Below are 25,123 nucleotides of genomic sequence, written 5' to 3' on the forward strand. Positions count from 1 at the left end.
GCATCTGCTCTAGGCACGTGCTTAGATTCCTTCCCTTGCAAGGAGTCTAGATTGTGTCTGATTTTCCTATAGGGCTTGCTCTGCATCCTGAAATATATGAAGGAGGTGTGATGGGAGGCTGAGCTTGCTGGCCTCTGAACACTGCTGTTCACATGCATGGTTTTTCTCCCCTTTTCTCATCCTCCAGCAAAAACCTCTCTCCAGGCGTAAGTGTGCAGCCTGCAAGATCGTAGTGCATACACCCTGCATCGAACAGTTGGAGAAGGTGAGTAGAGCCTACTAAGCCCTCTCTGTGGCTCGCAAAACTGTAACAGCCTTTTTTCTGGGCAGTCCTTCCTCTTGGGTAGTTAAACACAAAAAGATCGGGGAACTGCCATGTGTCATTGCAAAGAGAGGCAATACCAAAAGGAGCATTTAGTGACATGATTGGGAACCCAGGCCCCGTTTTGGTCAGGAACAGAGATATGTGAAGGGTTTTGCAGCAAGCACCAAACATCTCCAGAGGTTCTGGGCCTGCTGTAGTAAAGTAAACTCCAGGTATGATGGTTTTACTGATTCCTCTCATGTGTGTTCTATCTACAGATAAATTTCCGCTGCAAACCTTCCTTCAGGGAATCAGGATCCCGGAACGTACGGGAGGTGAGAGATGTGCCTCTAACACTGCCCACGTCTGCCCCCCACCCCCACCAACCCCTCTTTCCAGTTTGGTGGCAAAGACGTCAGGTGCTGCCAGCGCGTTGCCCATCAGAGTGCAGGCATTGTGCTGCCTCCTGGCTCCAAGGAGGTGGCACAGTAAAAGGGATGTTTCTTTGCAAGGCAGCAGCACAGACTGGGCGTGCGGAGTGAGGAGCTCGCAGGCAGCAAACGCAGAGCATCTGCTGGTTTGGATGTTCTAAAGCTCCTGCATCTGCATGGGGGAACCTGCAAATAGTGTTTTCTGGGAGAGTTTTTCCCCCCTTGTGCTGGTCCCCAAGGAGATAGAGGAGGCTGTGGCAAACAGCAGTTCCTCAAGTCTCACACAATTTGGAAGGGAGCAATATGGGCTCACTTCTGGCTTCATCACTCAGCCCTGACCTGGGTGCCACAGGTACTGCAGGTAGCAGTGGGAAATGCCCACAGTGGTGCTGTCGGACCCCTTTAGCCTGCGTTTTAACGTGCTGGGAGTAAGCAGTGGCCTGGGACCTGTCTGCTGAACTGTGCTGGTGGAAGCACCTGTCAGCCTTCGTGCCTCACCCTCCAGCCTGTGGAGCCAGCGTAGCCCACGCAGTGCTGTGGAGTGGGTGTAGATGGCTCAGTCATGGGCCATTTTGGTAACAGAGCTGCTGCCTCTGCACCGTGTTTGTGCTGACACAGCAGACACAATAGGGGAAGGGTAGTCAAACACAGGGCTGCCTGCTCAGAAGTGCCAGTGTGACCTGGTAAGGTGAAGCTTTCAGCATCACTTTAAACCTTCCTTTCTTCCTTTTGCTTCTCCTGCCGTGCCTCCTTCCCATATCACTCTTAGCCCAGCTCCCTTATTTGTCCTTCACTTACTTCTTGGGCTCTGCTGACAACTCTCTGCCTCCGCTCACTGTTCTGTCTCTATTTTCCTCCTCTCCAACCTCTACATATTTTCTCTCCCCTCTCTTTCCTGGTTTTCCTCCTTTTTCTCATAAACTCTGCTTCTCCATCCTGTCTTTCTAATACTCCTCAGTTCCTCCAAGGGCTTTTCCCTCCTGTTTCCCTAGAAAGGTGCTTCTCTGGCCTTTGTGCTGCCAGGGATCCCCTTCAAGGTCAGCCCTTTCCCTAGATGTGCCCGCTGGGACCCAGAACTGAGCTCAGGGCATAGCCCCCCTTCTGCTGCCACTGGATTAATGTCCACTAAAGCCAACAGGACTCTTTGTCCTCTCCTGTGTGCTGCACTCAGAGCAGGCAACACTGGAGCTGACCCAGATCTCCTGCCAGTTTCTGCCTCTATTATCATGATCCCAAAAGCTGCCAAGAGCAGGGTGTTGAGCCCTGCTGTGCTGGGCTGTGAAGTCACGTTCCCTCTTCTCTCTTTGCTGCCCTCTCTTCTATGCTGTTCCCAATCCAGGGCTGGAAGAGGAGGGTGGGATATAGGAAATGTGGTACTTCATTACAAAACTCCTGACCCCCTCACAATCACTCCTGCAAGTCCCAGCCCTCACCCACCATGAACATGCAGGCAGGGAGAAGGTGCCTGTGAGCAGCCTTGCTCCCTTCCCCACGGGCAGGTGCTGAGGCAGGCTGGCAGGACTTGTCCTGGGGCGAAGAGCAGCAGTGAAGTGGATGTGGGGGCCTTTGAGGCTGCTGCTCTCCTCAAGGAACGTGGAGCTAGGTGGTTTGCTGCTTAGCTGTGAGCACTTCAATCTTCTCGCTGTGGGCACAAACTGTGTCTCCCTGGGGATTTTCACACCTTCCACCAGCATGTTTTTTTACCTGGCACTGGGGGCTTATAGGCAGAGATGTTAAGGAACGGAGATGTGATTTATGGGCACAGTAGCGCTCTGTGCTACTGCTTGCCCACTCTCATTTGGGTTTGCTTTGTGTGATTCTCAATCTTCAGTTTTCCTCCCCTCCTTCCTGTTTTTTCTGGGTTTAATTCCCTCTTCTCTGAGGACCTTAATTTGGCTTCTCACCTCCTCATTCTTTGGCTTTGCCTTCTCCCAGAGGGTTGGGGTTGGTGCATGTGAGCAGTGGGCTTACTGTAAGAGCAGAAGTCCTGGCTGACATGGGTCTATTCCTCCTGCCTGTTCCTGTGTGCCCTCACACATTGGGCCTTTCATTCCTTTTTTTTTTTTTTTCTCTTTTCTTTTCCCTTTAGCCCATCGTTGTCCGGCATCACTGGGTACACCGGAGGCGGCAGGAAGGGAAATGCCGACAATGTGGCAAGGTGAGAGGGCATCTTAGTTTTGTTTATTTTTTCCTCAGCCTGAAGGAAAGCTAAGGTCAAACCAGAGACAAGAACAGGGCTGGGGACGTCCCACCATTCGTGTTTGGCAGCAGCAGCCTACAGCAAAACCAAGACGCGTGCCCTGTTTTGTACAGTGAAGCACTGCGTGAGTGCTTCCCACATAGAGTTGTTCTCCCCCTGGGCCAAATCAATCCTGGAGGGGACTGTCTTCCTGACATGCTTTCCTCACGCAATAGGGACACCCCTGCAGAGTGCAGTGGCCTCCCTGGTGCTGTAGTGGTGGTTGGGGCTATCTGATAGAGATCTGGAGAGCTCCAGCTGCAGGCACGCTCTCTTTGTTAACGTCTCTCTTAGTGGTGAGAAAGTCCTGTTGGATGGTAGAAAGCTGTGAGGGAATTCCCTAAGTCTCTTATCCTTCCCTCCACAGGGTTTCCAGCAGAAGTTTGCCTTCCATAGTAAAGAGATTGTAGCCATCAGCTGTTCCTGGTGCAAGCAAGCGGTGAGCAAAGCCCCCACTGAATGCCTTACCAGCTTGTTCTGCACCTAATGACCTCTGCTTTCTGCTGGGACTCCCCAAGCTGCTTCTCTTGAGTCTGCCCTTAACAGCTCCTCTCACCAGAAGAGGCTGTACTGTGATAGCTGCAAGCTCCTAACAAGAAACTTTCTCCTCATTGCCTTCCCATTACAAAATTCCTGCATGGTTCACTCCAGCACTCCCTGCACTGGCATGGGGGAGCTGGTAGGAGGAAAAGGTGGCTGTCCCCATCAAACTGAGCAGCTGAATTTTCTCTCTGTCTTCTCCTTCCCCAGTACCACAGCAAAGTGTCATGTTTCATGCTGCAACACATCGAAGAGCCCTGCTCGCTGGGGGCTCACGCTGCTGTCGTCGTTCCTCCTACCTGGATTCTGCGGGTCCGGCGGCCCCAGGTAAGTGACCTCAGCTCTTGTGGCTCTCATAACTCCTGCTTGCCCAGCAGCTCCTCACGGAGTTTCTGGGTTTGTTTCTTTTCTCTCTAGAATCCACTGAAATCTAGTAAGAAGAAGAAGAGGACATCATTCAAGCGGAAATCCAGCAAAAAAGGGGCTGAGGTAAGAGATGAGGGGAAAGGGAATGACCATGTCTTGGAAGGGTGGAGGGACTGGACAGTGAGGAGCGGGACTGGGAAACAAGGGGGCTTTGCTGGGTCTGTGCTGAGGTTAAGGAGGGTGAGGTGGAAGGAGGAGGGTGCCTGCTGGCAGGGCAAATCCCAGCTATAAGGCTAATGAGGTGGTTGGGACATTCTCTTCCTCCCACTCCTGACCTGCGTGATGTTATGGCTCAGCTGGAGGTGGGAGTTTGCATTTCCCCAAGTTTGTTGAAGGACCTGTAGTGTCTCTTGCAGGAAGGGAGGTGGAAACCCTTTGTCATCAAGCCCATGCCAGCTCCTCTCATGAAGCCCTTGCTGGTGTTTGTGAACCCCAAGAGCGGTGGGAATCAGGTATGGCCCTGTCCTATGCCTCCCTGAGAAGGCAGCTCTGTGAAGGCTTTGCCATTTGGCTGCTGAGGTCTCATCATAGTTTTGGTGATGTCTCAGCTGCAGAAGAGGCAAGGCAACCCCCACAATGCCTGTTTGCTGCCCGGCATTTCCCACCTAGGTCAGGCTTTGCCTGAGTGCCCCCAGAACAGCATTGTCTTGGCCTGTCCCCAGGACCAGATGCTGCTTTCTGCCATTCACTGGGAACTCCCTGTTACCTGAAGTCTTTCTTCTCCCCATAGGGAGCCAAGATCATCCAGTCCTTCATGTGGTATCTCAACCCACGGCAAGTTTTTGACCTCAGCCAGGGTGGACCCAAGGAGGCGTGAGTACTGATGGGGGCAGCACCCTTCTCTCCCCGATCCCTGCCCCGGAGATTCCTCCCCAGAGCTCTTCCCACGGCTGACAGAAGCATGATACTGCGTAGCTCCCTTGTGCAAAGAGATGTCCAACAAGTTTATGCTTTGAGAGCCCTCTCTACGATACATTGTGGTCAGTGTTTCCTGCCAGAGGGCTGGTCTAATCTTAAGGCTAGTGGTGAAGAGACCAGCTGTGAGGTGATGTTCCCAGACCTAGTTCATTATGTTCAATTAATGTCATGTGAGTCTTGGCTGCTTGCTGCATTTCGGTTTATCTATGTTTATGCAGACTGTGGACGCCCCGCTCTTCCTCTGCAAGAGCTGGTGAAGCCAAAGCTACTGTGGCTTTGCCCGCTGCTGTGAACTGCTGTGGCGATGGGGAGGGAGATGTGCACGTGGCTTTGTGAATGCCAAGGGCTCTGTGAGGGCAAGGACCCCTGCAGCCGCTGCATAACACCTTCAGGGCCTCTCCCCTCCTCACCCTCCCTGTTCCCTGCAGGCTGGAGCTGTACCGCAAGGTCCACAACCTTCGGATCCTGGCATGCGGGGGAGACGGCACGGTGAGTCCCCCAGCCCCTCTGTGCCTGCAGCGCCCTTCGCCCCAGGCCTTTCCAGTGCCAGCAGCAGCCCTCCTCACTGTAATCCAGAACAGGGCAAAATGTACACGCTGTGTCCGTGATACAGCTGGTGGCACTGGATACTGTGGGTCCCCTCATGCACTGCTCCAGAGAGTGCTTGTCTGTGGTGTGTCTGGATTTGTAGTCCTTTTGGGGGCCAGTGTCCTTGCTGGGGTTACTGGTATCTCCCACAGCACCCACTTGGAGCATTACAGACTGTGAATAGCCTCGGCGGTGACTAAGGGGACCCCATCTCTGCCCCTCTGCCATCGCTAGTGCTCTAAGTCACCTCCACCTGCCTGCTGGTCCCTGAAATAACCAACCGTCTCTTTGTGTTCTCTTGCTCGAGCAGGTGGGCTGGATACTCTCCATTCTGGACCAGTTACGCCTCAACCCACCACCTCCTGTGGCCATCCTACCTTTGGGGACAGGGAACGACTTGGCCAGGACACTGAACTGGGGTGGGGTAAGTGATGGGCACAAGAGCCTGCTGCTGACAGAGGGGTTGAGTGCTTCAATTCTGGTTCCAGACACATGGGTGGGGATTTGCATGGGCTGGGTGTTTTTACTTTCTCTAAATACAGACCAACAAATAAGTGCCATTTGGATGTTTCTGTTCTTCTGACATTTGAATTATTCTGCATTAGATTATAATCTATTAGGACATTAACAAAAGCAATCATTATTTCAAACTTTGGGAGATTTTTAGAAGGAAGATGTATTGTTTTAATTTTAAATTCCCACTTTGTGCATTCAAGTAGAATGGATCTTTTCTACATCTTGTGCTCTGGGATGTCTTCCCAAAGTCCACTGTCTCTGGGGCATCTCTGTGGGAGGCAGGTAGGAGACTTACCAACTCCCACTCTTCACCAGGGTTACACAGATGAACCTCTGTCCAAGATCCTGTCACACGTGGAAGATGGGAACATTGTGCAGCTCGATCGCTGGAACCTCCGTGTGGAGCCAAACCCTGATGCAAACCCTGAGGAAAAGGATGAGGTGGCCACTGACAAGGTGGGACACCTCCTCTCCACGTTCATTCCCTGTGCTGGGGGTCTGCGTTCTCCTTCTCCCGCTGGCTCAGGCAGCACCAGCACCTGGGGCTATGTGTTGGGCTGGCATTTCCCTGCTCCAATTCCATTCCTGTTCTCATGGCTCTGACCCATGGCACTCATGGTGACATGTGTAGAGATCAGAACTACATGTCCACCAGAGGTTTTTAACCACTGCTTGCAACAGGTATAAGCCCAGTCCCCTCTGAGACTGTTTCTTTAGCAGAAACATGGGTGATTGCAGGTATCTTGGAGAGCAGAGTGTGACCCCTTGGGCCGTGTCCCTTACCCCTAGGAGCCAGGGTCCTAGGAGGCTGGTGACCTCTATTTTCCTGGGGGGAGAAGGCAAGCATCCACCCCCTCAGCTTCGTGAGCACAGTGCATGGCTCTGCTATAGCCTGACCTCATCTTTGCTGTGGCCACACACTGTCAGCCTCATCTTTGTTCCTCCTTTCCATTTCAGCTCCCCTTGGATGTCTTTAATAACTATTTCAGCCTTGGCTTTGACGCGCGGGTGACGCTGGAGTTCCACGAATCCCGAGGTACGGCAGGATGGCAGGGCTGGGTATAGGGTCTGTAGTGATGGGGTGCCCCAGATGTGGGCCCATAAAACACTGCTTGGGAAGGTGAACAAGAGGATTGCCCCAGGGACAGGGCTGGAGGTGAAACCTGGGGAGCAAGTGGAGGCTGCAGGGGTGGGGGGAAGAGCGGTGCCTGCATGGGAAGGGAGCTGGGGGCTGCATCCTGGCTGAGGCTAGCTGGAGAGCCGTGTCTGGGGAGAGCTGGCAAGTGAAATATTTCCATGTGCAGGCCAATGACCTGGACTTTTTTTCTCCTTTCCCTAGAGGCCAACCCAGAGAAGTTCAACAGCCGGTTTCGGAATAAAATGTTCTATGCTGGGGTGAGTGTGTGGAGGATATCAGGGCATGCCTTCATAGCAGCCTTAGCATCAGCTGGAGCACAGGCATGGCCCCAGCTCCTGTCTGCATCCTCAACTCACTCATCTGAGTTACACGGGCCTTCATGTACACGCAAGCTAAGCCCCCCTCGAAGCTGGAGAGGTGCTGGAGAAAGGCTGCAACCCTGGGAGTCGCAGTTCCTCTTTGGCTGCGAGTGCTGCTGGCAGTACAGCTTGCTCTCTGGCCTGCGGTACAGTTGCTGTCTTGATCTCCTGCCACTATTGTTCTTGTTCTCCGGCTCACGGACAGTCAACCCAGGCAGGACCTCCCCGGAGCTGTGAGGAGGCAGGCTGTCCCCCCTGCAGAGGAACGGGAAGCCTTTCCATAAAGTCCCCACACTACTTTGGTCTTTTATTTTATACCTTGGGTCAGTTACAACTCCCTGGCTAATTATGCCACCCTCCTGTATCACACCTCTACAGCTTTGTGTCTCAGTGTCATCTTTGTTTGTCCATCCCCCCATCCTCAATATACCTCCCTACCTATGTGGCTGGGTGACCAGTATTTGAGCAGTACTAAAGGCCAAGTGCTGCTCTGTACCATCTCACATCTCTCTCCTGTTTGTGTCTCCCCTCCTCTCCATACAGTTAAACCCAAAGGGGACCCCAGGATCTGTGTAACAGAGGCCGTACTGTCTCTCCTGGTATCTCCAGATGGGGTCACATCAGCTCTGTTTTATAGTACTTCATTGCAGCTTGAGACTGAATTGCAGCTTGAGACCGAATTTGTCTCTTGTGACTTGAGTCTCTCACGAGTGGAGACCGACCTTGCCAGCTCTTCCCTAAAGCTGGGACTGGGCTGGCAAAGGAATACTGGAGGTGTTACTAAAGCTGCCCTGAGGATTTTGGTCGGCAAAATGGCCAGAGGAATGGATCAGGTTGTTCTGGGGAGGGGAGAAGAGAGGGCTTCTGCCAATAGACAAGGAAGAGTTTTGCTGCTCTTGGCAGCTGAGGTCTGAAGGTCAGTGGCAGGCTTCCTGGCTGCTCATTTCAGTGAACGTGTGGGTGCTAATGTTGTCTCTTGCCTTGGCAGACGGCTTTCTCCGACTTCCTCACAGGGAGCTCCAAAGACTTAGCGAAACACGTCAAGTTGGTTGTGAGTGTGCAGGGGTGCTCTGGGCCAGGGTGGGGGTTGAGCTGCCGAGGGGTGAGGAGTGCTCCATTGGCACACTGGGTATCTCAGGATTGGGGAGATGATGTGTTCCCAGTGACATTGGCTTCCCCTGGCTTGGAGGACAGTCACTGTGGGGAGCAGAGGAGGAGGTAATTTCCTCCCAGCTGGGTAGGGTGGGCCAAGCCCTCCCTTACAGCAGCCTGAATGTCCCTGCTTTGTCTCCAGTGCGATGGGACAGACCTGACCTCCAAGATCCAGGACCTGAAGCCCCAGTGCCTGGTCTTCCTGAACATCCCCAGGTGAGCAGTCCCAGGACCTGCCTCATGTGCTGGGCTCCTCACCCCCATGCCACAGATCCCTGCTCGGGTTTGGAGGGGCATGTTCATGCATCGCTTGCCATCCCTTCACAGGTACTGTGCAGGCACCATGCCCTGGGGCAACCCTGGGGAGCACCACGACTTCGAGCCACAGCGCCACGATGACGGCTGCATTGAAGTTATTGGCTTCACCATGACATCCCTGGTGAGCTGGTGCTGTTGCCAGTTGTACCTAGCAATGAGGGGAGCGACTAGTCCCATTGACCAGGCGTCAGCCAGCCCCCTCGTTCCCCAGCTTCCCTCCTGAGGAGCTGTAGTGCTGACCCTCTGAGATTTAGGCTCTCATGCCCTGGTCTCTGTGGATCCCTTCTAGAACTTGGTTCACTTGCGACATCTGGCTGACAATGGGTGCTCCCCGCATCCACCCCTCAGCCCGTGCTCTGCTCTCACTCTGGACCCTTTCACAGGCTGCCTTGCAGGTTGGTGGCCATGGGGAGCGGCTGTGCCAGTGCCGGCAGGTGGTTCTCACCACGTCCAAGGCCATCCCCATGCAGGTAGATGGAGAGCCCTGCAAGCTGGCACCTTCCTGCATCCACATCTCCCTGCGCAACCAAGCCAACATGGTGCAGAAGACCAAGCGGCGCAACTCCATGCCTCTGCTCAATGAGTAGGTTCCTCGGATCAATCTGCCACCTCCTCTCCAAAGCAGAAGGGATGGAGGGGGAAAGGATGGGACTGATCCATCACTCCCAGAGGCATTTCAGTCCTCTCTCAAGAAGGACCTGGGAAGGGATCAGGTCACAGAAGTGTGGCCAGACCCTGCTGCTGGAGAAGCTTCTGGTGCCAGGGTCCCCACCCTAGTCTGTGTTCTTGCATGTTTTGGAGGGGTGGGTGGGATAAGAAGAAAGTGGTCTGTCACTTTCTGATCTCTTCCCTTTTCCTTCCCTCCTGCACACAGCCAGCAGCCAGTGCCCGAGCGGCTGCGGATCCGGGTGAGCCGAATCAGCATGCGTGACTACGAGGCACTGCACTATGACAAGGAAAAGCTCAAGGAAGCCTGTGAGTGACCAGCTGAGTGACCAGGGGGTGGGAGCTGCAGTCCCTAAGTCGGGCAGTGCCCTCAGCTCAGCTGTATGAGGTGCTGGGGATGGAGGGCTGCTACCTGAGTTGTGTCTGTGCCCTGTCATGCAGCTGTGCCGCTGGGGATCATTGTGGTTCCAGGAGACAGCGACCTGGAATTGTGCCGGACCCAAATTGAGAAGCTGCAGGAGGTGAGGCTTTATGTGCAAAGTGGTCACGGCTGGATGCTGAGGATGGGAGGGGCTTGAGGAAGGAATTTCTATGCCTCCTTGACCTGCGCACACCAACGCACATGCTCCTGCTTCTGGTAGCAGGTCAAGGTTTGCCTTCACCCCATGGTGGAGACAGGACCCCAAGCTGGATGGCTTGTTGCTCCCTGCTGTCTGGCAGCTTCTTTCTCAGTGTTGCTCTTCTGACTTTGTTCTGCAGGCTCAGAGTGTCGGTGGCTCAGAAAAATTATGGGGCAGTGGACAAAGCCAACATACATCTTTATGGGGGCCTGTCACACCCTGGCTCTTTGGGGAGGCCTTTCCTCTGTCCTTTTATTTGCTGTGGCTGTGTTTCTTCAGCCCTCTGTGGGCTCTGTGTTTCCTGGCACAGCTGTGCCCCTCCCAGGGTGCCTGGATTAGGGTTGCTCCCCCTCCAACTCTCTTCATTTGCAAGTACTAACTTTTGTGCTCCTGCCAATGTGCTAGCGCGTGTCCATGACTTGGACATGGGCTGTGTAACCCTTGCTCCTGGTGAGCCATGCCTTCTGAGCCCACAGCGTGCCTCCTGGTGCTGCACTGCTCAGTCTGATTTTCTCTCAGAAGATTGAAGGGTCTTGCTCAGTCCCCACTTAGCTGGCTCTTGTGCCTGAAGGAATCCCATCCAGCGTGCGCGTAGTGTCCTGCAGGGCTGAGTTGCAGAGCTGCTTGCCCAGGCTGGCATGCTGGCATCGGCTCCTTGCTCTGCCTGCTCTGCATGTCTGTCCCCTGCCCACCTTGTGCCCAGGTACTGGTGAGGGCACGCAGACAGGCACATGGTTAGCAGCTCCCAGGCTCAGAGGGTAACGCTTTCCTACAGCATCAACCCGGTAGACTGATGCCTCTGCAACCTCCTGTGCCTCTAAAGGTGTGTGTTGAGGCTGGTGTTCCTCGATCACCTCGTGGTTTACTTTTTCTCTCTCCTTGGGCAACCACTGTGCTCTGGCCTCAAAGCAGGGCAGGGACCAGAGACTTTGGCCACGCAGTGTGTAAAGCCAGATAGGGCAGCACATTAAGGAACACTAGTGGGACAACAGAGGGGCTGGGGGGCCGCCCAGACAAAAGCTGTAACGGCACACCTTGCCTTTCTGCAGGATTTCCTTCCACAGCCATCTGCTTTAGAGCGCCTGCTCTTTCAGGTGTGTATGGCTTTGCTCCGTGCCCTGGGCCCATCTGTCATGTGCACCATGCTGGTTTGTGGGCTCGTTTTGTGGCACCTGTCTCTCCAGGGAGCTGGTGTGTGTCAGCTCCAGTCTGTCCCATCGTGGTGTGCTGTGCCTGTGTTCAAGTTCCCCTTTCCATCCAAGCGCCTGTGGCCCTCCATATCTGCAGGGACCTCCCAAAGCAGGAGGGACACTCTGGGGAGAGATGGGCAGGTCAAGAGACGCAACTTTATCCTCTCTTTTTTTTGGAGGAGGGAGATGGAGCCAAACCGAAGACACTGTCATCCCAGAAGCTGTCGCCCAAGTGGTGCTTCCTGGACTGTGAGTATCATCTTCCCCTGGGAGTGCTGACTGTGTCTGAATTTGGGGGGGTAAGGGGACAGACCCTTAGTGACAAATCACTGAAAGCCACGTGGGACTTGGGACTGGTGGATGTTGGGGTCTTTGTGGCCAAGTGCAGCAGTACTTTGCCCCAGGCTGTGTCCCTGACTGCTGGCCACCAGTGGAGCGAAGGATGTTTGCTGGTCTTCTACCTCCAGACCTGAAGTCAGCTTGGTGGTATGTGTCCCGTCGCTGTGGGACTGCTGGGGTTGCTCTCCTGTGTCATGCAGGCAGGGGGCCCCCCTGCTCCAGCATGCCCAGAGCAAGGCTCACTATGAGCATCCCAGTGATATGGAGCCGGCTCTCTGCTGGGCTCCAGCTGCTTCTTCTCCCCTGCCTGAAAGTAGCTTTCTCCTGTCCCTTTGCCTTCACTGACTGAGAGGCTCTAGAGCTCTCCCTCTGTACCTGGAAGCTGGCTGAGAGAAATGACTGTTGGTGGCACTTCATCTCCCTGACTTCCCAGTAGCAGGGCGTAGAGCACAGCCGTTGGTTGCAAAGTGGGCCTGGGAAGCCTCATGCTAGGCTGAAAGGATGCAGCTTCTCCCTTTGGGGCTCCAGCCCTGTGTGTGGGGCTGCTGGCACTGCTGCTCCCATGTGTCACTACCAGGATGCTGTACCAGGACCGGTTTACCTCTTCCTGCCAGCCTCCCAGCAGCAGGTTCTGGGCTCAGGAAAATGTGTCAGGAAAGAGGCCAGAGCCTCATCCAACATGGCACAGGCTCACTCAAGCAGCTGAATTACAGGCCTTCAGCAGCAGCACCTCCCTGACCGTAAATCTCCAGGCAGGACAGGATAGATAGGGTTCTTTCACTCCTCTCATCTACTCTGGCCCATCCCCACTCTGTGGAAGGAATTCCCCAGGTCCCCAAGGGTCCCACCGCAGCAACCTCACATGGGAAGGCACCAGCAGCCTGGTGGGACACAGGGGAAGTGCCACCCTGTGTGAGGACCAATTGTCCTGGTGCTGTGCTCTTGTTTATAAGTTCCCAGCCCCTCCCCGCTCCCCCCAGTGTGGTGGCTGCGTGGGTCTGGCTCCAGCACAGCCACTAGCTCCGTTGGCGTTGAAGGAGCTCCTCTCCTGCTGTGGGGATCTCTCCTCTAAGGAAGAGGGATGAGCAGAGGGATGCACTCGGACAGGCTGCTGCCAGCAACAGGCTGGAGGCTGGTTTGAAGCTCTCCTGCCGTCCTAGGAGACGGGCTTGGATTTACAACCGGTGGTGGCGTGCTCTGTTGTACCCCGCAGTCACAAGCTCTGATGTGGCCTTGTGGTAGTCTGTGGGATGTTACTCAGTCAAGTCAGTGGGAGGCTGAGCTCCCTCTTCTCCCAGCCCCGCTTAGTGCCCCAATTTCTCAGTGCTCTGCAACAAGGTGCATCGTGTTGAATCGGAGCAGTTCCTCACCTGGTGCAAGCAAGTGCTGAGATGTGCACTGCACAGCCCTGAGCTTCATCTGCTTGGGCTAACGCTGCATTGCAGCTGCAAGGCTGGAGCACTTGAAAGCCCCCAGAAAGGTCATGGCATCAGCTAGTTGTGTTCTTGCCTTCCCTGTGGCTCCCTGCTGGGAGTCACTGAGGAGGAGATAGCAAGCAAAGCATGTTGCATAGGGCCACAGTGGTCTGCAGGCCTGAGGGGCTGCCTCTAGGGAAAAGAGAACAGCAGGATCCCAAAGGGAAGGGGGCTAATCCTGGTCAGGGGATGCTGTTTGCTTTTCTGTGCCTTCCATGCTAGCCATGAAGTGGCTGGATAGTTCGCTGTTGCTCAGTGGTGGAAAGTGGCTGTCTTCCTCATCCCATGCCAAGAATCACCCTGTCTCGCTCTGTCTTTTGTCTTGCAGCAACCACGGCTGATCGGTTCTACAGGATAGACCGTGCACAGGTGAGTGTAGCTTTGGCCTCTGCTGTCGTTCCCCTGGCACCTGCTGGGAAGGTGCTTGGGTGTCCTGCGGACTGACAGGCAGGCTTAGCCTCGGGGGCGTGCAGGTCTCGCACCGCTGCCCTGCCCTCCCCTGTGGCAGCCCCTGAGGGGTGGTGTGACCGGCCGGCCACAGCACCTCCAGGTTCCCGCAGTAAGGGAGGGAGCATGGGTGGGAGCACAGAGATTTGGAGTGGAAGCTGCCGACGGGACCCTACAGCGGAGGGGGTAAGGAATAGCACTGTAGCAAGGCTGGCTGGGCACCCACCTCATCTTAATGAGGGGGATGTGGAGATGACATGTACGGGTCATCTGCTAAGTTAGCAGGAGATGGGAAGCCTGAAAAGGAGAAGGAGATGCAGAGGCTTCCCAGCACAGGTCCCAGGATTCTTTGAGCCACCAGCACTCTGCTGAACAAGATGCAAGCACTCCCCCGCAAGGCATGGGATGTGAGAGGATGGAGTTATACAGAAGTAGGTCTTGCTTCTGAAGAGGGCTGACTTGTTTCTTTCAGGAGCACCTCAACTATGTGACAGAGATTTCTCAGGATGAGCTGTATGTGCTGGACCCAGAGCTGGTGATCACCCAGACTGTGGGCACCTCTCCTGCCATGCCTGACCTCGTTGACTCATCTGCCGCACCCAGTGGGCACCATTTTGCATTTCCCTCCTCTTCCTCCTCTCCACCTTCCTCTCCTGCCCCCAGGTGAGTCTGGAATGGAGGTGCTGAACCTCAGGAAGGATGAGCAGTGATGGGAGAGACAGGGTTAGCTTCACAGCATTGATCCCTGGGCCAGGGGCTCCCTGGAAGCGAGCAGGAATTCAGTGGTGAATGAGACCAAGGGGTGAGATGCCATCCTGTCTTCTCTGCTCCTCTGCCAGTGCCGCTGGAAGCAGTGGGGCATCACCAGGTCGCTCAGCCATGGGGTCAGGCTCCAGTGCCTGGCCTGTGGGGCAATGGACATGGGTGTCTTTCAGCCCAGCTGAGGCTGGCCTTGGGTATGGGTGAGCAACAGAGCTGGGAGCAGCAGCAGAAATGGGAGTGGGGATGGGGAAGAACCCATATCAGGGAAGAAGCAAATGGCATGGCGAAAGAGCAGTGAAGTCCCTTGGCCTGCCTCTGCTCCTGCCTGCTGGAGGAGTGCCACAGGCAGGCTTCTCCACAGCCATCTCTCTACCCACGACATGCCCTTTTGGGCAATCTGCTGCCAGGACTGGCAGGGTTAGTTACACCTTTTCTTCTTCCCTTCCAGCGCTGAGCCTGAGCACTGTCTCCCACACAAAGGTGAGTCCTGTCACACCCCCTCACAGGTCACACTGTTTTGGGTCCCTGCCATGTCTTCTTAAGCCTGTCCTTTCCTTGATGTGCCGGCAAGAGCCCTGCTGTCTGTGCTAGGTGGGAGCAGAGAGCCCTGCGGGCGGGTGACCCCAGAGGTGGGCAGGAGAGACCTGACAGTGATTTGTGGAGCAGCCTGGCCAGGTGCCTTCCCAGCCCTGCTGTGCGGGAAATGGCATGGCCAAGGGGTTAATCCCCCACCTGCAGAGCTGAGCGAGTGCTGTGGGCTGGGCTGGGGGGCTGTCTCTGCCAGGGGGAGCTCAGGAGGTGGGAGCACAAGGTCAGGGGCCTTGTGGAGCTGAGCAAATGAAAAGAGTTTCCTGGAACTTGAGCAGAGCCCAGTGCCTAGAAGTGTGAGTGAGTCATGGGTGAGAGGTGTCTTGGCCGCTGGCTCATGCCCAGGAGATCTGATCCCCACTTCCATCACCAGTCATCCTGCCCATGGGCAGAGACTGCCCCTCCTGCATGCACATCTCCCTGGGGCTGAGGTCTGGCTGCACCCCCAGCTACATGGGGTCTCCATTCTTCCCCTGGCTTGTCCCTTACATGCCTGAAGGTAGGGGAGCCATGTAAAACCAGTCTGACCAAGGGGTTAGCACCTGGAGGAGCTCCAGCTGACTCCCAAGCCTCCAGTGCCCAACCCTTGGCTCCCCAATTAGCCAAACGATATTACAGCTCGGCTTTTCTGACCCCAACCCATCTCCCTTCTTTGCAGATGAGCTGATAGAAGCTGCCAAGAACGGCAACTTCAGCAAGGTAGGTGCCTCCACTGCCTGCTGCGATGTGCAGCCAGGGCTGGCTCTGAGTGCTTGCCTGGCAGCCTGCTCAGCTGACGTTCCCCTCTGGCTATGGGAAGCCCTGCCAGCCGCACTCCGCAACTGCGCTGGAGCAGCTCCTCTCAAGGGCCTTCCTCCAGGAGCAGGCAGGCTCCTGGCAAAGAGCCTTGTTTCTCTCCTGGGGGACATGGAGGGAAGGGACTTGGCGGCATGAATGAGCTGGACAGAGCTCCCTGCCAGGCCCTGAATATCCACACAACCTGCTGGGCACCCCAGGGATGCAATGCTGGGGCTTGGGGCTTGGAGCTGGGAAAGACAGCTCATCCTGAGCAACCTGGCAATCCTGTAGTTCCAAGAGCTGCACCGGGCTGGAAGAGACCTGATGGTGCGAGACTCCTCGGGCCAGACCGTCCTCCACCATGCCGTCAAATCAGGGAGCAAAGACATCGTCAAATACATCATCGAGAACGGTGAGCTGGGGCCAGAGTGCCACCCTTAGCAAAGGAGCCCAGCAGCCGAAGAAGCCCAACCCTCTGCTCAGAGGAGGTGCTCCTGGGCTTAGGTCCCTTCCCTCTGGGTTTGCTACCTCCTCCTTCTGGCATGTGGGCTTTCCCTGGCATCTGTCCGCCAGTACTGGGATGCCCCCGTGGCTGTTGCCACATCCAGGCACGGACCAGCACGTCTCTGGGAAACAGTTTTCAGTGTCCTGCTTCTGCCTTCAGGGCAGCTGACTTGTTGTTTTTGGCAGCTCCCACTGAAATACAGGCTGCTTTATTTTTATTTAGATATTTCTCTGTAATGAGTCCACAATAACTCTTCTTCCCTGGGCTCAGCTGGGCTCAGATGCCATTGCTGGCCTGAGCACTTTGGAGTCAGGACCTTTGCAGGCAGCATGGAAATAGCAGCCCCTATGGAAAGATGCAGAGTGTGACTGGGGAGTAGGTGGGTCCATCTGCCCCGCAGCTGGGTCTCACTCGCCCTGCACTGTCTTTCTTTCCACAGCCCCTTCAGAAATCCTTGATGCCACGGAGGAGGAGAAGTAAGTTGCTGACTGACTTGCATTACCTGTTGGCCAGACCCTCTGTGAGGTGACCAGTTGTCTGGGCACTTACCAGCCCCCCTTGCTCTAATTACCAGCCGTGGTTCCCAGTGCTCTCTGGACTGACTGTCCCAGAGCAGCACCCCCTCTTCTGTCAGGGCTGCCTGGACAAGTGTGCAACCCACCACGAGCTTCTGCTGCAGCTGAAATGCTGTCCCTCGCTGTCACCCACACATGCTGCATGTCCCTGTTTGGAGGGGTCATTTCACATCTCCCGCTTTCTCCTCCCCAGTGGTGAAACCAGCTTGCACCAGGCTGCAGCCTTACGCCAGCGCACTATCTGCCACTACATCGTGGAGGCCGGGGCTTCGCTCATGAAGACGGACCTGCAGGTGATGGTGGGAGGGCTGGCAGTGGGGCTCTCTGGGAGGACTGGGGGGCTGGCAGGAGTGGGGCCAGCAGGGGAGCAGAGCAAGAGTGCTTTTTCTGGGATCTTTGCCAGCCGGAGAGGAACTGACATGAAGCACCCACGCTTGCCCAGCAGAGCCCAGCTGCAGAGGGGTTAAATCCCTCTCCTCCCTGTGCTTCTCTCCCTGTTGTTTTATTAAATTAGAAGCGAGGGGCTGGAATGTCTCATCCCTGTCTCCCTCTTCCCACCCTCTGGGGTCAGAGCGAGGACAGTCTCACTATGAGCTCCCTCCCAGCTGCAGGGCCCCCCTCCACTCTCCCCCGCGGGCAGCTGTGATGGGGCACTGGGAGCTCCTCTCGGTGGGTGAAGCCAGCCGTGGGGAGCAGGAGCAGTTCACGGCAGCCCTTTCCCTCACGTGCCAAGTTTATTGAGATGTGCCTTGGTGCTGGGAAATTGTGCCAGCCCTGGCAGAGGAGTTGCAGGAAGGGGACTTGAGGCTGTGTTTTGGTACAGGAGGTTCCTGAGGCAGGCAGGTGGTGGAGAGGACACAGTGTGTCCATCTCGCAGAGGCTCATAGCAATGGGATGTAGTGGAGGAGACGTAGGAATAAGCCAAGAAGGTGCAGTCTGTGGGTGTGAGGGACAGGGCAGGAGCCCAGGCAGGGGCTGCAAACTTGCTGGGGCTGGTGGAGCTTGGGGGCTGCCTCAGACAATGTGCAGCCCCCTTGCCAGCTGCCAGGGAGGTGTTCTACAGACAACCTCTGGCTTCTTGTCACTCCTTCTTGGTCTTGGCCAAGGCTTGGGCCTTGCACATCACCTGGAGCGGGGCTGGCCTGGCTGGAGACTCAGCCAGCAGCCACAGGATGAGACAGCGATGCCCAGGTGAGGTGGTGACTGGGGAGAGGCGGGGGGAGAGGGCAGCTCTGGGGGCATGGCCCCCCTCTGCCCCCAGCTCCCTCATCTGCATGAAGGAGGGGAGCAGCCCCCAACCTGCCAGCAAAAAGGGAGCCCTGCTCAGGCATGACAGGCTGCCCCAGGGAACGGGGCTTGTACATGCCTGTGCAAACACGTGTCCGGGTCTGTAGCTGCTGGGGACCCCTCTGTGCTGCTGCACTGACCTCGCCTGGGTCCTGGGTCACAGCCTGCCTGCGCAGGCAGGAACCCACCTCATTAGAAGCCCTGGCGTCAGACCTGTGGCACGGGTTCAGAGCGGGCTGATCCCACACCCTGCCGCGGTGAGGGAGGCCGAGCCTTTATCGGTTGGCGTGCCTCAGCCCGACTGGGCAGAGGGGCCCTGGCAGCTCCGGTTTCAGGCTGCAGGCAGGCAGCATTGCAGTGGGGCTTCTGCAGGGGGACAGGAAAGAAACTCAATTCCTCCTCTGATCTTTCCCCCGCTTTGTTAAATGAGCACTTGCGTTCAAGGGGCTGCAGAGAGGAGGCCCCCCAAGGAGAACTGGCACCAAAGCACAGAGCAGTCTCCCTACCCCTGCCTGCATGTGCGTGGGGGGATGTGTGCAGGACCATGGGGTGTGCCCAGGTCTTGGGGTGCATGTGCAAAAGAGGGGGTTTCTTGGTGCATTGCACTTCGCAGCCGTGCACGAATGGGCTTTTGTCCACAGCTGCATCCAGGCCCAGCGGAGGCTCTGCATGTCTGACCATTGTTCCTGCTGGAGAAATACACTGTGGGTTGTCCTGGAGGCCCCGGCACCCTGCCGCAGCCGCCCGTGCCCCGCTGCGCACCAGGGGACAAGCCGAGCAGGCCAGGCATCCCTTCTGTGGCAGGTTTTCAATGGCTGCGGCAGAGTGCCAGGTTTCTGCAGCCTTTCTCAGCAGCAGAGCAGAGCCCGGGCGTTTGGCGAGGAGGAGCAAGGAGCAGGGGGAGGGAAGGGGGAAAGGGAGACGGAGCTGGGAGCTGTTAACAGATTTGCTTTTTATGGAGTGCAGGAGTTCATTAGTGGACACAGTCCAGATGGCTGCAATAAGCTGGTGAAATGCGATCCTCCTCCGGGAGCAGGAGCGCTAGCCAGGCTGCGAGAGGGAAGGGGGGTTGGTATTCCCGGGCATTCCCCAGACATACCCCTCATTCCTCACCCTCTCCTGTCTGCTTCCCCAGCGTTAGGGAAGAGCAGGTCATGGGGACCAACCTTTGTCACCTCTGGAGAGGAGGGCTGGTGACAATCGGGGCCAGTTTCTATCCTGGCCCACATGCGGGGCTGATGGCCCTTCAGGGGACAGTTTCCAGCCCTGCAGCAAAGTCAGGCTCCTCAGGAGCACGTTTTTGCTCTGTGGCGAGCACATGAGCATTCGGCTACCACCTACCTCGGGGCTTGGCTGTGGGCTCTGCTGGACCCAGCTGCAGCCATCTTTTCAGTGCAGGAACGGGGACACCTTTAGGTGCCAAGGCAGTGTTTAGGCAGTGCTTGGCACTCTGACATCTTTTGCCTCCCCTACGCAGGGAGACACCCCCAAACACCGAGCTGAGAAAGCCAACGATCCTGACTTAGCTGCCTACCTCGAGAACCGACAGCACTACCAGATGATCCAGCGGGAGGACCAGGAGACAGCTGTGTAGTGCTCGGTGTGCCTTAGCCCAAGCCAGCTCAGGCAGGATGAGAAGAGGATGATGACGGCAACTGGCAGAGCTGTGAGTCTGGCCCAGCCCTCCCTAGATGTCAACCTGGTCCCCTGAGAAGATGGAGACAGCAGAGCTCTGCCCCAGGCTGGGCTGGGACTCTGTTTATGAGGACAATGAGTATTTGGGACTTGAAGCCTGGCTCTTTGTGTGTGTCCCCTTTCACCCCTCATCTACCACATTCCCTGCCCTGGATGGGCTCCATCCTGCAGTCCTGTTGGGGCGGGCCAGGCTGAAGCCCCACGTCACCCTTGTGCACGGGAGTGATGCCAGCGCCCCCCCTCTGCAGGCTCCTACCTATGATCCTTGTGGGATATCATTGCTCGCCCCCTCTCCCTGCCGGCAGTGCCCCTCCTTTAGATGCTTAGCTAGGTTCATGTCCTGTTCCTCCTCTCCTGTCTGGCAAGCCGCAGGAGTCGCAGGCTCTGCGGGTAGACAGCAGAGGCCGTGAGCCTCAGACTTTGCCCCAAGGGAAGCACCATGACTTACTGCCCCTGCCTCCTCCTCCCTCCTGTCAATCTGGGGCTATGCGGGTCTTTCCGTTGCCCTGCCGGGGCCTTCTGTGGCAGAAGGGAAGTCCCTGGCGCACCCAGCCTTTCCTCAGAGCACCTGGGACTGGTGCAGCTGGAAGCAGGGCAGCTGCTGCCCTCCTGGTTGCCTTTAGTGCTCAGCCACTGGCAGTCTGGCCCAGGGCAGAGACAGCATGGAGGAAGGCTACTGAGCCCTCCCACTGTCCTTCCCTTCGCAGGGCTGAGTAGGGTGGCCTGCACACCCGGTATCTGCTGAGCATCTCTTCGTGAGCCTGCTGCAGCCTGTAGCCATGGTGGGGAGTTGCGCTTGGCTTGGGCAGTGGCTGCGGTGGAGCCCGTTGGATTTCTCAAATGCTGACTTCGATCTGGCTGCCCTCCCTGCTTCAGCTCCCCCCTCCCTGACCCCAATGCTAGACATTGTACGGGGCTGGAGGGGCAGTGCTGGGGTCAGTGCTGCTCTCAGGGATTCCCCCCCATGCCTCCCAACCTGTCAACACGTGTCCTCTGAGTCTGACTCCTGCCATCCCCCCAACTGGGCACAGGGCTTTGCAGGGAAAACTTGGGAGCTCGCCCAGCCCAGACACAAGCTCCCTGGGCAGGTCATCAGCTCACCCTCTCCAGTTTTATCAGAAAGAGGGATTTGGATGGATAGAAAACATCAGGGCTCCCAGCCCCGAGTCACACCTGCAATGGGATGGCATTTCACCTACCATCTGCCATAGGGCACGAGGCACCACGACCAATTTCCTCTGTGGGTGCTATGGGTGCTGACCATCTGCAGAGGCACCAAGCCTGCCCTTCAACAAGGCTTTTGCAGCACTGACAGTCTCTGGGACCAGGAGGTGCCAGCAGAGGAGGAGAGTTGATGGCTCTAGGTCCTGCAGCCCTGCTCGGCCCCTTTGGGTGGGCAGCAGCTGTGAAGCAGCTTGGGTCCCAGGGGAGGATGCTGCTGCTGTGTGGGTCCACCTGCACTCACACCCAGCTGCACCCACTGGGTAGTGCTGGGTGGCACAGTTCAAATCTCTCCTAATACCAATACCAAAAAAAGGGTATGAGGATACTGCAGAGAACCAGAATACCCTTCAGGCTTTTTGGATAGGGTCAGAGTTCCCTTGGACGATGGGGGATGCTGTGGTGGGGAGCAGAGGCGCAGTGCAGAGTGCCAGGGGCCAGTGTCGGTATTGGCCATTAATAACAACAGTGTCCCACCATGTTCAGAGCTGGGATGCTCCAGCAGTGTGCAGAGTTCCCATCAGCACTGCTCACTGGCCACCAACAGACAAGGCGCTGTCATCTTCTCAAAGCTGCAAACTGCTGCCCCCGAGTCGGGATGCCCAGCCTGGCCCACAGGCGTTTACAGCCCCAGCTTCCCCTTTTCTCCCCAGTTTTGTATCTTCCCTTATAGTTTTTGTACAGGTAGTTGAGAGACACACTGTCCCCCTCGCCGTGTGGCCCCTCCGTGTGCACGTGAGCTGAGTTGCTGTGCAATTCCAAGCCTGGCTTGTATTTCGGCGAAGGCGGAGGGGGTGTTGGTCGCCCTGTCCATGGAGGGCAGGGGTTCTGTGCAATACCTGGGTCTGTGTTTCTAGATGCTGTTGTAGGACTGTATTTTTGTAACTCTGTGAGGGTGCCAGCTCCAGCAGGCCGAGGGCCTGGTGTGAGTCTGCGTTCCCATTGCTTTTCGACTTGGACTGTTTGGATGTTGTTGTTTCTTGCAAATGAAATAAAGAGATGGATGTTTTAGTTCCTGTCTCCGGCCGCATCCATGAGAATGCGGTGGGCACTGCATGAGTGACACCCTTCAAGGCTGTACCCTGAGGCTTTTGCCCCTGTCCTAACTGGGGGTGCTCTGAGGAGTTCCCTGCTGGGCCAGGTCCTTGCCCGCTTCCCTGCACAGCATCCCTCTGGGACAGTTGCCAGATACAGCGACTTTGTCCTGAGTGACCTTCTTCCCAGCTCTGTGGCATACATCGATATTTGGTGTAACGTGGAACAGGGAGAAAGTGCACAGCCATCCCAAGTGATCCAGAAGGGCTTGGAAGTGTGAACCAGGAGCTGGCAGCCGGCTGTTCCTGCCCCGCTCTGGCTCCTCTCTGGGCGACAGGCAGCAGCTCTGGCGTCAGGCCTGCCCTGCCCTTTGCAGCCGCACGGCTGTCGATGGGTACTGCAGCAGCATCCAGCCTCCAGATTTCAAAACGTTTCTGTTGACCCTTTTTGTGGTGAGTTGTCCCCAGCCATGCTGCTCTGCGGGGGACGAGCCTGCTCAGGGGCTTTTCCCGTTCATTTCTGGCTCCAGAGAGGAGCGTTGGGGTCCTGCTTCCAGTGCCGAGCGCTGGGGCTGCAGCCTTGAGGGCTGGGATTATCTCCAGCAGGAGGACCGCTCTCCAATTACAAAAGCGGGGGATTAGGGATGCTTCTGCTTCCAGCCCTGGACTCGTAAGGATGACTGTGGCCAACGCCATCTCTCCTGCAGAGTTTCCTTTGCAAAAGGGAGGTAATTGCTCTGGCCGACGGCGCACTGGTGAGGGAGACGGGGATGGAAACGATGGGTGATGGGGAGATTCCTGAGGGCAGCTTGGGAGCCTGCCTGTCACTCCTGCCGCCCCCTCCCCGTCCGAGAAGCAGCCTCCTTCCCTGGCTGCGTTGTCCCTTCCACCCCTCCACGCCTCCCTTTCATCGCCTTCAGCCTTTCAACTCCTGCCCAGAGCTAACAGTGGGGGTCTGTAGCGGGTGTAAGGCACACCAAATTGTCCCGGCCCCCCTGGGCTGCTGCCCAGAGACCCGGCGGACGAGTGACTGGGAGGAGGGGGCCCACTCCGCTTCAGTGCCCAGACCCCAGCACGTTGGCGCTTGGCCCACGTCTTGGCGGTGAGGATTGTCAGTAACCATGGCAATGAGAGTTTTCCAGCCGCCCTGGTGTCAAATTTATGGTGAAGGAGAAAAGCAGTCCCAAATGCAATCGCTGTAATGGGGGGGGGGGGGCAGTCTACCTTTGATGGAGACCCCTACCCTTTCCTGCAAAGGGCCTCAGCATCCCCCATTTCTCCTTTGCAGCTGCGTGTCAGAGGTCTGGAGGTCTGTCTGGCCCTCCCGTGGGATGGAAACGCACCTCAGGGTGTACACCGGGGGTGGGGGGGGCACATGTGCAGGCTGGGGAAGGCTGCGCAAGCCCAGCCCCAGCTAAACAGAGCTGAGATGACAGCAGTTGGCTGCGTTAATGATTACCTGCCACATGCCCACCTCCACAAGTCTGAACAGGGAAAAGTCTCCCCGCGCACAGCTCGGTCCCCGCACGGGCACTGCTGCACTGTGCAGTAACAGTTCCCCCAGGATCAGGCTTCGACTGGAGATGGAAAATGTGGAGCTGACATGCCATGAATTATCTTGTGACAGTTTTAGAGGTAAAAAGCTCAAGTTAAGCAATTGTAGGGAAACACACCTGGTTTGGTCACGCTCCCTCCTTCCCTCGGTATGAGGCCCCTTTCTGCAAACACAGCCTTCTGCTGCTTATTTGAGCTGGGGAAGGAGCCGTTCCCCTCCCCATCCCTCAGAAATGGCCTGAAGGGACCAAGCACAGCCACTGCGGGGAGTGATGTGCACCAACACATCTCTGCTCTCCCATGCAGCCAGCAGCTGTCTCCTGGTCCCCAGCCCGAGGAGGCAACAGGAAGGGAATGGGAATGGCTGGAAATGGAGGAAGGAGTGAAAATTCACACAGGACTTCACTGCACCTTGGACTGCTCTGCCCTGGGGACCCCAGCAGGGTCTCTGGCATGGAGAACATTTCTCTGGCCAGAAATGGCTGAAGAAAAGCAGCAGTGCTTGCCCCATGCTCAGCTCTTTCACAGCTCCACCAGGCCCTGGTTTGCTCATCACAGTCCCATAAGTCAGTCTTGCAAACCTGATGCCACTGAACCCCAGCCAAAAGCAGCACACCTAGGCCCTTCCCCTTCTTTTTGACCGTGAAGTTTGTCTCTGCAGCTTTCTTCAGCTTTGGTTTAAAGGCCCAGCGATGGGGGGCTGGGGGACTATTGGCTTTGCTACCTGTCCAGCTGTGAGGATCCATTTCTGCACCCTGTGCTCAAAGGTACAGGCCACCGTGTCCAAACCCCTTGCCACCCAGAGCAGCACCCGTTGCTGTGTGTGCAGTCAGCAGGGGAGATGATGCGCTTCCATGGTTGCCAGCCCTACTCTAAACCTCTGCAGATGTTCAGGAAACTGCTGGCAGGGTGTGAGCTAAATGCAGGAATCTCTCAGAAAGCAATTGCTGGTTGTGAAGCAGCTCATAAAAAACAGCCCCCCCTAACCCCACCTGTGGTGGCCCGGCTCTCAGCAGCCTTCTTTCAGGGTAAGGAGTGGAAAAATGGCTCCGTTCCCTACCACAGCCCCATTCTTCTGGCATGACACTTGCCTTTCTGGCTGGTAACTCCAGAAGAGAGTTGGCTCAGCCCCTGCATCTCCTCACCTCTTAAGAAAGGGGAGTGGATGGGGGGAAGGGAGCAGTCATGTCTGCAAGGTCCTTTCATCCCCAACCAGCAGTCTGATCTCATATCACTGCTTGGTCCAAGGAGAAGGGTTGCAGCATGGCTGAGCTGGGGACAGGCAGGTCATGAGTGACAGGGCTGGGGGGACACCTGGGCCAGCATGAAAGTGATGTGCTGCTTCAGGTGCTGAGCAGGTTCCTCCCTGCCTGGTATCCTCCCACGAGGGGCAGAGCAAGCAGAGAAGAGTGAAAAGGGAGGAGACCATGAGAGGTCCTCCATCAATGCCAGTGGCCTT

General features: G+C 56.5%; 1 protein-coding gene across 4 annotated transcripts in view; it reads left to right on the top strand.

Moving 5' to 3' along the window:
• DGKZ (diacylglycerol kinase zeta) overlaps positions 1-22,087 on the top strand; it is a 45,081-nt gene extending 22,994 nt beyond the window's left edge. For 2 of the 4 annotated variants that reach the window (XM_075754539.1, XM_075754538.1), the window contains 29 exons: positions 188-265; positions 583-639; positions 2,825-2,893; positions 3,342-3,413; positions 3,725-3,841; positions 3,932-4,003; positions 4,297-4,392; positions 4,671-4,753; positions 5,287-5,347; positions 5,757-5,870; positions 6,278-6,418; positions 6,920-6,998; positions 7,302-7,357; positions 8,448-8,510; positions 8,754-8,827; positions 8,939-9,050; positions 9,313-9,512; positions 9,804-9,904; positions 10,037-10,116; positions 11,265-11,309; positions 11,585-11,654; positions 13,548-13,588; positions 14,139-14,329; positions 14,877-14,908; positions 15,675-15,715; positions 16,085-16,205; positions 16,738-16,774; positions 17,067-17,166; positions 19,638-22,087. In XM_075754539.1, coding sequence (XP_075610654.1) covers positions 188-265; positions 583-639; positions 2,825-2,893; positions 3,342-3,413; positions 3,725-3,841; positions 3,932-4,003; positions 4,297-4,392; positions 4,671-4,753; positions 5,287-5,347; positions 5,757-5,870; positions 6,278-6,418; positions 6,920-6,998; positions 7,302-7,357; positions 8,448-8,510; positions 8,754-8,827; positions 8,939-9,050; positions 9,313-9,512; positions 9,804-9,904; positions 10,037-10,116; positions 11,265-11,309; positions 11,585-11,654; positions 13,548-13,588; positions 14,139-14,329; positions 14,877-14,908; positions 15,675-15,715; positions 16,085-16,205; positions 16,738-16,774; positions 17,067-17,166; positions 19,638-19,754 — 2,520 coding nt within the window. In that variant the 3' untranslated portion in view covers positions 19,755-22,087. The remainder of the gene's footprint in view (positions 1-187; positions 266-582; positions 640-2,824; positions 2,894-3,341; positions 3,414-3,724; positions 3,842-3,931; positions 4,004-4,296; positions 4,393-4,670; positions 4,754-5,286; positions 5,348-5,756; positions 5,871-6,277; positions 6,419-6,919; positions 6,999-7,301; positions 7,358-8,447; positions 8,511-8,753; positions 8,828-8,938; positions 9,051-9,312; positions 9,513-9,803; positions 9,905-10,036; positions 10,117-11,264; positions 11,310-11,584; positions 11,655-13,547; positions 13,589-14,138; positions 14,330-14,876; positions 14,909-15,674; positions 15,716-16,084; positions 16,206-16,737; positions 16,775-17,066; positions 17,167-19,637) is intronic. The other 2 variants (XM_075754540.1, XM_075754537.1) reach the window with 1 other exon arrangement.
• The last annotated feature ends 3,036 nt before the right edge of the window (positions 22,088-25,123 follow it).

The sequence above is a fragment of the Balearica regulorum genome, chromosome 5, assembly GCF_011004875.1.
Source record: "Balearica regulorum gibbericeps isolate bBalReg1 chromosome 5, bBalReg1.pri, whole genome shotgun sequence".
Taxonomy (NCBI): Eukaryota; Metazoa; Chordata; class Aves; order Gruiformes; family Gruidae; genus Balearica; species Balearica regulorum.